The sequence below is a fragment of the Callorhinus ursinus genome, unplaced genomic scaffold (assembly GCF_003265705.2).
Source record: "Callorhinus ursinus isolate GAN/ISIS: 27379988/994484 unplaced genomic scaffold, GSC_fseal_2.0 scaffold12, whole genome shotgun sequence".
Lineage (NCBI taxonomy): Eukaryota > Metazoa > Chordata > Mammalia > Carnivora > Otariidae > Callorhinus > Callorhinus ursinus.
The window spans coordinates 54,025,520-54,037,651 of NW_027397074.1; the positions used below are offsets into that span (position 1 = coordinate 54,025,520).

At 38.3% G+C, this 12,132-nt stretch overlaps 1 protein-coding gene across 1 annotated transcript in view; it reads right to left on the bottom strand.

The window, feature by feature from the left end:
• The window catches only part of IMMP2L (inner mitochondrial membrane peptidase subunit 2), an 875,294-nt gene that overhangs the window by 829,926 nt on the left and 33,236 nt on the right, over nt 1-12,132 (bottom strand). Inside the window, 1 exon segment of the mRNA XM_073899084.1 lies at nt 8,340-8,476. Within this exon segment, the coding sequence (XP_073755185.1) occupies nt 8,340-8,474 (135 nt within the window). The 5' untranslated portion in view covers nt 8,475-8,476.

A 12,132-nucleotide genomic window follows, 5' to 3' on the forward strand; every position in this document is an offset into this window, starting at 1 on the left:
TATGGAGGCTAAAGAGCATCCTACTAAAGAATAAATGGGTCAACCAGGAAATTAAAGAAGAATTAAAAAAATTCATGGGAACAAATGAAAATGAAAACACAACTGTTCTGGGGCACCTGGGTGGCTCAGTCATTAAGCGTTTGCCTTCAGCTCAGGTCATGATCCCAGGGTCCTGGGATCGAGCCCCTCATCAGGCTCCCTGCTCAGCAGGAAGCCTGCTTCTCCCTCTCCCATTCCCCCTGCTTGTGTTCCCTCTCTTGCTGTGTCTTTCTCTGTCAAATAAATAAATAAAATCTTAAAAAAAAAAGAAAATACAACTGTTCAAAATCTTTGGGACGCAGCAAAGGCGGTCCTAAGAGGAAAGTATATAGCAATACAAGCCTTTCTCAAGAAACAAGTAAGGTCTCAAATACACAACCTAACCCTACACTTAAAGGAGCTGGAGAAAGAACAGCAAATAAAGCCCAAACCCAGCAGGAGAAGAGAAATAATAAATATCAGAGGAGAAATCAATGAAATAGAAACCAAAAGAACAGCAGAACAGATCAACGAAACTAGGAGCTGGTTCTTTGAAAGAATAAGATTGATAAACCCCTGGCCATACTTATCAAAAAGAAAAGAGAAATGACCCAAATAAATAAAATCATGAATGAGAGAGGAGAGATCACAACCAACACCAAAGAAATGCAAACAATTATAAGAACATATTATGAGCAACTCTATGCCAGCAAATTAGATAATCTGGAAGAAATGGATGCATTCCTAGAGATGTATCAACTATCCAGCTGAACCAGGAAGAAATAGAAAACCTGAACAGACCTATAACCACTAAGGAAATTGAAGCAGTCATCAAAAATCTCCCAATAAACAAGAGCCCAGGGCCAGATGGCTTCCCAGGGGAATTCTACCAAACATTTGAAGAAGAATTAATACCTATTCTTCTGAAACTCTTCCAAAGAACAGAAATGGAAGGAAAACTTCCAAACTCATTTTATGAGGCCAGCATCACCTTGATCCCAAAATCAGACAAAGATCCCATCAAAAAGGAGAATTAACAGATGAATATCCCTCATGAACATGGATGCAAAAATTCTCACCAAAATACTAGCCAGGATCCAACAGCACATTAAAAGGATTATTCACCACGACCAAGTGGGATTTATTCCTGGGCTGCAAGGTTGGTTCAGCATCCGCAAACCAATCAATGTGCTACAATACATTAACAAAAGAAAGAACAAGAACCATATGATCCTCTCAGTAGATGCAGAAAAAGCATTTGAGAAACTACAGCATCCTTTCTTGATTAAAACTCTTCAGAGTGCAGGGATAAAGCGTACATACCTCAATATCATAAAAGCCATCTATGAAAAACCCACAGTGAACATCATTCTCAATGGGGAAAAACTGAAAGCTTTCCCCCTAAGGTGAGGAACATGGCAAGGATGTCCACTATCACCACTGCTATTCAACATAGTACTAGAAGTCCTAGCCACAGCAATCAGACAACAAAAAGAAATCAAAGGCCTCCAAATGGGCAAAGAAGTCAAACTCTCATTCTTTGCAGATGATATGATACTTTATGTGGAAAACCCAAAAGATTCCACCCCAAAACTGCTAGAACTCATACAGGAATTCAATAAAATGGCAGGATATAAAATCAATGCACAGAAATCAGTTGCATTTCTATATACCAACAACAAGACAAAAGAAAGAGAAATTAAGGAGTCAATTCCATTTACAACTGCACCCAAAACCATAAGATACCTAGGAATAAATCTAACCAAAGAGGCAAAGAATCTGTACTCATAAAACTATAAAATACTCATGAAAGGAATTGAAGATGACACAAAGAAATGTAAAAATGTTCCATGCTCATGTATTGGAAGAACAAATATTATGAAGATACCAATGCTACCTAGAGCAATCTACACATTTAATGCAATCCCTATCAAAATACCATCAACTTTTTTCAAAGAAATGGAACAAATAATCCTAAAATTTGTATGGAACCAGAAAAGACCCCCAATAGCCAGAGGAATGTTGAAAAAGAAAAGCAAAGCTGGTGGCGTCACAATTCCAGACATCAAGCTCTATTACAAAGCTGTCATCAAGACAGTATGGTACTGGCACAAAAACAGACATATAGATCAATGGAACAGAATAGAGAGCCCAGAAATGGACCCTCAACTCTATGGTCAACTAATCTTCAACAAAGCAGGAAAGAATGTCCAGTGGAAAAAAGACAGTCTCTTCAACAAATGGTATTGGGAAAATTGGACAGCCACATGCAGAAGAATGAAACTGGACCATTTCCTTACACCACACACAAAAATAGACTCCAAATGGTTGAGAGACCTAAATGTGAGACAGGAGTCCATCAAAATCCTAGAGAACACAGGCAGCAACCTCTTCGACCTCAGCCATAGCAACTTTTTCCTAGAAACACTGCCAAAGGCAAGGGAAGCAAGGGCAAAAATTAACTATTGGGATTTCATCAAGATAAAATCTTTTGCACAGCTAAGGAAACAGTCCACAAAACCAAAAGCCAACTGACAGAATGGGAGAAGATATTTTCAAATGACATATCAGATAAAGAGCTAGTATCCAAAATCTATAAAGAATTTATCAAACTCAACACCCAAAGAACAAATAATCCAATCAAGAAATGGGCAGAAGTCATGAACAGGCATTTTTCCAAAGAAGACATCCAAATGGCCAACAGACACATGAAACAGTGCTCAACATCGCTCGGCATCAGGGAAATCCAAATCAAAACCTCAGTGAGATACCACCTCACACCCGTCAGAATGGCTAAAATTAACAAGTCAGGAAATGACAGATGTTGGCGGGGATGAGGAGAAAGGGGAACCCTCCTACACTGTTCGTGGGAATGCAAGCTGGTAAAGCCACTCTGGAAAACAGTATGGAGTTCCTCAAAAGTTGGAAATAGAGCTACCATACGATCCAGCAACGGCACTATTGGGTATTTACCCCAAAGATACAAATGTAGAGATCGGAAGGGGTACATGCACCCCAATGTTTATAGCAGCAATCCACAATAGCCAAACTGTGGAAAGAGCCAAGATGTCCACCAACAGATGAATGGATAAAGAAGATGTGGTGTGTGTGTGTGTGTGTGTGTGTGTGTGTGTGTGTGTGTGTGTATATAATGGAAAATTATGCAGCCATCAAAAAAACAAAGAAACAAAATCTTACCATTTGCAATGACGTGTATGGAACTAGAGGGTATTACGCTAAGCAAAATAAGTCAATCAGAGAAAGACATGTATCATATGATCTCACTGATATGAGGCATTCTTAATCTCAGGAAACAAACTGAGGGTTGCTGGAGTGGTGGGGGGTGGGAGGGATGGGGTGGCTGGATGAGGGACATTGGGGAGGGTATGTGCTATGATGAGCACTGTGAATTGTGTAAAACTGATGAATCACAGACCTGTACCTCTGAAACAAATAATACATTATATGTTAAAAAAAAGAAAAAAAAAGATAGTAGAATGGGAAAAATGAAGGAAGGGAAATCAGAGGGGGAGATGAACCATGAGAAACAAACTGAGGGTTCTAGAGGGGAGGGGTTGGGGGATGGGTTAGCCTGGTGATGGGTATTAAAGAGGGCACATACTGAATGGAGCACTGGGTGTTATACGCAAACAATGAATCATGGAACACTACATCAAAAATTAATGATGTAATGTGTGGTGATTAACATAATAAAATAAAATTTTAAAAAAAAAGTAAAGATTTCTTGTAACAAGGAATCCTGGAAACAAGCCTTTCCTATTAAATCCCAAGCCAGCAGAATTCTAAAAAGACATAAGAAACAGTTCTCATGCAAAATTTGCTACCAAAGTGAATTTCCAGTGTTGCTATAACAGCATTTATTCAATATACTCCAAAAGACTGGTATTCTATTTCTCTTTAATGAGATGTGATCTTTCAGTCCTTGGATTTTCTTAAATAACATGTCTACAAGTTGCAGAGTGACCTTTAAGAAAAGCCACTCTAAAGTGATGATCCAAGTGGCCCCGGATGACTCCAACTTAAAGACATCTAAAATGGATCAACCCATTCCAGAATTCAGTGACTCAAAATTTCAATCTATTCCAATTTTGTCAGTCTTTGACTCCAAAGACTAGGGTCATTGGAGGTAGACTCAAAGGTGAAAAACAACTTTTAGATTACCTCTGAAGTCAACCAGGTATCGTTGGAGTCATAGTGGCTGTGGTCTGTGTACTCACCTACTCACTATTCTTCCTTCCCTCCTCACTTTGCCATGACTCCCCGAACTCACGGACTTTGGGTTTTGACACGTGAATTACTTTGACCAATGGAATGTGAACAGAAGAGTAGAAGTTCTGAACTGAGGCTTTAAGAGGTTCTGAGTGTTTCTACTCACCCTCTGATATCCTGCTATCACCCGTGAGAACATACCCCAAGCAGCCATGGCTCCTTCAGTGTAGGTCCCACAATGAAAGATACATGAAGTGGAGGGAACCAAACCCATAGTCCAGAGTGACTACAGTTAACCTACTGACCCATGAGCAAGAAATAATGATCTGAATGCAAGCAACTGAAATCTTAGGGTAGTTTATTGCTATAGTAAAAGTTAATACTGTGACCAACAATAAAAGGGCTCAAGGTATTATTCTCTGGTACCACTCTATTCCAAATTAAAACTTCCAGGTCCATGCTCCAAAATAGTATGCTAAAGCAAACCGGTTTTCATTTCAGTACCAGGCACTGGCCAAATATGTCTGACAGCTTGATATCTTCTCATCTGAAAATGTATCCATCATTGAGTTAATTACTTTGAACCACTTCTACTAAAGTAAAAGTACATTGAAGACAGAATCCGTACCTGATTTGCCATCCCCCTACAGCACCTAAAAGAGTGTTTCACACTTCATAGCCATTTGATAAGTGATTCCCTATTCCAACTCAGAGTTACCACTGCTTTTCATTATTGTCCATATCTCAAAATGACCTCCTGAGTCACAAAATGATTCATATATTTGAAATGACAGAAATGACTAGATATGATCTTTCCACCTGAATACACAGGAATTCTAAAGCACTACACAATGAATGATTCTCAAGACTGGTAAACTACACCAACATGAATTCCTTCTAAATGGCACAGATTCCTTCAATGAATACTGAGATGTAGAATGACATATCTCACGGTGCTACACACAAACATGCCACAGAGATGTATCAGCACTCAAGGGTACAGCTCCAAGGGAGGTCTCACAAAGGGGCCTAGCAATGCCTTCCGGGGAGCACATTTCTGTCTTGAGTCTCTTTCACACTGGTCCTCTGTGCCACTCTGCCTCTGGCTCATTGTACCAGTTGTCTCATTTTCTCCATCGTCCTCAACTACCCAACCAATCTAGGTTACTTTCTTTCCTCTTCTTCTCCACACTTCATTTTATTTCTTGCCAATTGCTTCTTCTACCTTTCTCTCATACTTCTAAACCTGGCACAAGAAGGCATCACCACACATCCAGAGAACTCCCTTCCTTCAGAACAAATCAACCAACTGCCAAATACCAGATATAATTCTCAGGCCTCAGAGTCAATAAAAGCAGGTATGTTCCTTGCAAGATGCTCGGGGACTTCCAGAGATGTCCACATACCCTGCAAGCTATTTAGTACTTGTGTCACTACAGAAAATTGAAGGCAAGATTTTTTGTCAAATTTTTGGTCAAAAATTCTGCTGAACCCCATGGTCTAAACATGTTCAGTTCATCAAAGCTGTACAGTAGCAAAGATGTCTTAAAAAATGCTTCATTAATTAATCACTATATCCCATGATTGCAATTTCTGCTCCTAATTAAGTATGTTTTAGTAATATCTCATGAAATTATAAATAAATTCTCTACTATACTTAGAAGGAGTCAAAAAATCCTAAAATACAGACCCAACTGTAATAAACACACATCTCTATTTTCTTCCCAGGATATCATTTCCTCTTTTATTCTGAAAATACCATACACTTTCTTTGGGAAATGTCACCCCTAACTTACCCTGAAAGCTGAAGGCCCATGGAACAATGTGATTCAAATATATACCATCATTTTCTTACTGAGCCTAGCCACAGGCTAGGGGTGTGTGTACCTGTCTGAAGCTGGGCATGGCACTCTAACCCACTGGTCAAAGTTGATCTATATTTGTATAGATAAGGGCACGTGACTGAAACAATAAATCGCAGTCTTTCCCAAGATCTTTCAAAGTGAAATTAAGGCAAGAGGAGAAATCTCTCTCAATTGGTGATGAAATGGGGCATCTTAAAGCAGCAGTGTGCCTGCATGGTGGGGAAAGCCAGTTTGAGAGAGTGAAGCCAAGATGCAGACAGAAACAGATGGCAGAAACACAGAAGACGGAGCACCCTGCAGTGTCCAAATCCCCGGACCAGTTGTCCCTGATGATGGCCACACTTCTGCCTTCCTCCTGGGTACATAATAAGCCTTCCAATAAACTCTCCTGTATATCTAACTCAATTCAAGCTGTTTTCCTGTAATCAGTAGCCAAGGAAATTCTACATAATATACCAAACTACAAGGTAAAAAATTTGACTTCTTTGGGGAGTAGGGTCCAGGAACACTGTAAGAAATGTATCTGCAGCAAATGTAGCTGCAGCAAAAAATCTGAGTTAACAGACTGGCATTTAAGAATGACACTATTTAACACTTTCTTCACTGCCTTCTTAACTAGGGATAAGCCTTGTCTTTTCATAAGACAATCAATTTCTTATATTTTTTTAATGAATTCCCTCTTAACACAAACCATGAACACAGATGTTCAGTGGGTATATACTGGGCTAAAACATGAAGATTAGGATACTATGATTGCCGTATGATCCTCTGGAATATCATCAATTCCAAGGTAAGAAGGCTTTGTGTTCTGGAAAAATCTATGTCGGAATAGTAATGGTTGTATAGCAAAACAGCACTCATTACCAGAACTCAGGAAGAGATCTGATTTTCAATACAAAAATTACATTTAAAAAAGCAAACTCATTCTAACTCCTCAAAGCTGATACCTATGCCCTTAACTAGTTCTGACTAAAAAAAAAGGAAAAACAAAATGGTTTTTCTTTATACAACTTTAAGCTCTTACAAGCTTATATATTCATTTTACTTGTTTTATACAGCTATTTAGCACAATGTGAACTTAATACATGCTCATAATGGAAGAAAACAAATCATATCACAAAATGCAAATTCTTCTTAATTACATAAACTTACACGGTTAGGTTCTAGACATCAATTTTACTTTTTTTTAAAGATTTTATTTATTTATTCATGAGAGAGAGAGAGAGAGAGAGGCAGAGAGAGAAGCAGGCTCCCAAGGAGCAGGGAGCCCGATGCGGGACTCGATCCCAGGACCCTGGGATCATGACCTGAGCCGAAGGCAGACGCTTAACCATCTGAGCCACCCAGGCGCCCTAGACATCAATTTTAGAACACCAAAGTCTTCTCTAAGTTATTCCAGAAGACTATTTGCATACAAGTTTTGGAAATCTCCACTGTGAAATTCTTCCAATATAAACTGCATTTAATATTTTCAATCAGCAACATGCTTAGAGAACACACCCAGAATATCTGGGACCAGTGCTCTAGACTTTTCTACCTTCTACAAGTGTATATGCATACACACATATGTACACATACATATATATACCTGAATACGTATGTGTATTTATGTATATATACACACTTGAGTATGTGTATACATATAGTATGTATATATTTTATGCATACATACATATTTTGGGTGTGTGTATGTACATATATATACATACGGACAATGAGATAGAGATAGTAACTATATATATATATATATATATATATATATATACACACACACACACACACACACACACAGTAACTGAATTTGACCCAAACCCATCCTGCAACTAATAATTTGGCCTTAAAAGGATATTTAAGTATGGATTCAAATATAGATAATTAAAATATCTTAAAATCCCAGGCCATATCCACAGAAAATGGTGTCATTTAGGAAAATTTCCTTAGACTCTCTATTTACAATACTAAAATAAATAAAATAAAATAAAAACTAAAAAAAACCTATAGATATAGAGAACTATTTGATAATTACGTTATTCACCTCTACCCTGTTTATAATATGACCACATTAGAAGACCTTTTAAAAAAATTTAGTAAGTTAAATTTCAGGTCAAGGCCTTTTTTAAAACTTTTCTGGTCCCATCATAGAAATAATATACAGAAATCCCACTGCTAGTACATGAGAAACCATGAAGCATGTGCTATAAAGAACGAAACCACATTTGTTTTTACCTGCATTGATGCTCCCTCCACTCTTGCCACACAGGCCACCCGGTCCAAGAAAGTCACGGCCACGGGCACCGCCACAAAAAAACCCTTACAGAAGGCTTTGGCATACCTTCTCACCCAGCCTTGTGACTGTGCCATACCTGAAAACAAGTACAAAATTAGCCTCAAAAAATGTAAAAAAGAAAAAACAAAAACAGCACAGGAAAAGTAAGAGTTAAGGAAAAACAACCTCATCTCTTAATATCTTTCACACTCATCCCTATGAGCAGTAGAATAAATCTGACTTAAATCCCAAAGGCAAATACAGTAACTCAGGCTAACTCTTTTCAGTAACTGAAGTCCACTTGATAACGTCAGTGGAAACTTTCTCTTCACAAAACAGTAAATTCCTTCAGGTTGTTGACTATTAGGGTGCAACTGCTTCTTCCTCTCCTGACATCTGTTCTCGTCCACAGTCACACAAGTTTCAGTGGTACACAGGGCTGCCTGGCCTCCCTTGCAGCTAAGTGTGACCATGTAACTAGGTCAGGTGAATGGCATATGAGTAAAAATGATAGATTTCCACATTGTGCCCTGAAAAGGAGAATGCCCTCCTCTTCGTGTTTCCCTTTTTATGATACCATGATAACAAGGTGGTGGTAGAGACAGGAGAAGCCATCTCAAGTTAAAGATGGCAAAGCAACAAAATAGAAGGGTCCCGGGTCCCCAGCACCATGAAGGCACTATAATTGTGCTGTACTCACTTACCCTATAACCACCTGACTAATTTTCAGATTTTTCTAGGGATAAGCAATCCCTTAATTGTCTCATGCAATGAAAAACAAAATAGTGAGAGATCAAGATATGCTACACTACCAGACCAAAGAGAGTCGAACACAGTCCAAGAGATGAAGAAACTTCATGGTTGGGAAAGATATAAATGATCATTTTGTTCACAGTCTTACTTAGACAAGCTCCATGTGCTAACCAAGATTGAAGGGGATGATGAGGTTAGAGGTCTCTTGACCTCTCCTTCTTTGCAGTATACAACTAGATCAGAGTAACTGAAAAGTTCCCTAACACAACCACAAGGTTTGTTTAGCCCTAAACAGGTCAGTTTGCTTCCAAGGGATGACCTAAAATTTCTTGTCCTTTTGAGAGCAGGTTCAAAAGGGTCCAGAAATGCAATTTACACCAAGCATATACCAGAAAGGCATATACTGGGACAGTGTTTATGCTTTTCATGTTTAAGTTCCCAAAAGTCACACTTCCAATGAGAGCAATGTTATGATAATATTAATATTATAGACATGAAAAGAAGCCAAAAATAGGTAAGAATATAAGAAGGAAAAGAAAAAGACTAAAAAATATATTCATGAACAATAGAGTGAGAGGGAGGGAGAAAATGAGTAAATATAAATACAGAAATAAGTATAATTATTTACTTATTTGCGTGTGTATATTAAAAAAGCAGAAAAATTACAGTTAAATTCTGTCCAACTACTCATACCTGAAGATTTACCCACTGACCTATATAACTTAAACTTGAAAGGAGACACAGAGGAACATACAAAGAAAGGGTGGGACCACTTCCAAATAGCTTCATCCAAAAGACTTCACTTCTCACTTTATTTTAAAGGAATTTTTCCTTTAAAGACACATACAAAAGAGGGTCACATGGTAATGAAGAATAGTCTTCTGATCCTGACAGAGCAAAAGAATTCTCCAGAGTTATCAGTATAGGACAATGGCTTTCAAACTGTTTTGACCATGTCCCACATTAAGAAATACATTCTATAGAGCAACCAAGTACTCAAGTACTAACTCATATACACACAACTTACACATATACCCTCACAATGCAGCAAATAAGAACTGAAAACAGTGTCACAAAACTACTTATTCTTATTACATAATAGGCTATCATTTTAGTTTGTTCTATTTCATTGGATATGACAAGATGAATGTGGGGAGACCAAATTATTCTAGTGGTCCTGAGCAAGAGATGATGGTAGACTGGACCACAGTGGTGGTGACAGAGATGGAATAAAATGAGCAGACGTGGGGCGTCTGGCTGGCTCAGTCAGTGGAGCAGGCGACTCTTGATCTCGGGGTTGTGAGTTCCAGCCCCACGTTGGGTGTAGAGCTTACTTAAAAAAAAAAAAAAAATGAGCAGACTTACGATACATATTTTGGAGGTTAAAATGACGTGATTGGACATGAATGGGCAATGGCAAGGGAGGGGAGAGGAGCTAAGAGAAGGAGGTGTCAAGAGGCAGTAGTGACCTATGAAAGCACTGTTATTTTGTCATCCCCTTGAATTGCATTCCAAAGTATTAAAAACATGCTCACAATTCAATTTATCAAACCTTTATTCAGTCCTACTAAGCACAAGGCCATAAGTTAGGCGCTAGAAATTTAGGAGTGGAAAAGCAGATATGGTCCTTGCTCTCAAGGGGTTACACTATACCAGGAAAGATGCCCCTAAAGAAATATTTTAAATGGAAATGAGTATTGAAAAGGGCCAAGCCCTGGAGCATGGGAATATGGAGAAAGGAATTCCTTCCATCAGAAAATGATCAGCAAAGGTCTCCCAAGGAAACAGCAATCGAGGTGGGACCCGAGCATTTCAGGCACAAGGAGCAGCAAGTGTGAAGGCCTAGAAGCAAAGTAAAACGTAGCTACTTAAGAAACTAACAGAAGTTCAATTTGGATAAAGTATATACACAATTTATTTGCTAATTTGCAATTTTTACTTTAGTAAACATTTAGTTATTGACTGCTAAACGCCAATGTTAAGGGAAGAGAATATAAAGATGGCTGGGCACACAATATAATATCATTTAAAAACTCTCACAAACAATACTTTATATTTTCTATGTAAATTTGTATAAGCATATAAAAGTATTTAAAATAGAATATTATTTGTATTATTGTGCTCATTGTTTACTAACCACTCATGTCGCTTGTATAATTAGTAAAGTTTAGAAAGAGATAGAAAAAGCAGGCTTATCAGAATGCTGAGTGGTTCATCCTAGATGCTGGAAATGTAGATCATGACTATTTTCTTCTTTGAACTTCCATTGGTTTCTAACATTTAAAAAAGAAAGGTGTGCTATGAAGTCACTTTAGTATATGGATACCACAGGATGATACCAGTCCTGATCTATTTACTATTATGATAAACTACCCTTTCTCAGTCCAGTCTCTATGCTGTTCTAAGAACAAAAAAACACCGAGTAAGATTCTTCCCTATTTATGCAGCAATCAACATATCTGACTGCAATTCTTTTATGTAGCCAAAATAGGCCATGTCGGAATATTATATGCTTTAGAAAACTTCTTGAGAGTTTGAAAAGCCTTAAAAAGTCTTACCTTTCTATTCACCCATAGTAGCATTTGGGTTCAAACAGGAAAATCTTGCTGACAATCTATATTACAACCAACCTGACAACTTGACTACTTTAAGTAATAAACTGGCTTGAAACACATAAACATATGCTTGCCTAAATATTAAGCAAATGTATACTTTATCAGGTCAAACAGGCTTAGACAACCAGAGGATTTAGACTCCAAAAAAAAAATGATAGGACAAATGAAAATAGAAAAACATGCTCTTGGGGCGCCTGGGTGGCTCAGTCGTTGGGCATCTGCCTTCGGCTCAGGTCATGATCCCAGGGTCCTGGGATCGAGCCCCGCATCGGGCTCCCCGCTCCGTGGGAAGCCTGCTTCTCCCTCTCCCACTCCCCCTGCTTGTGTTCCCTCTCTCGCTGTGTCTCTCTCTGTCAAATAAATAAAATCTTTAAAAAAATAAAAA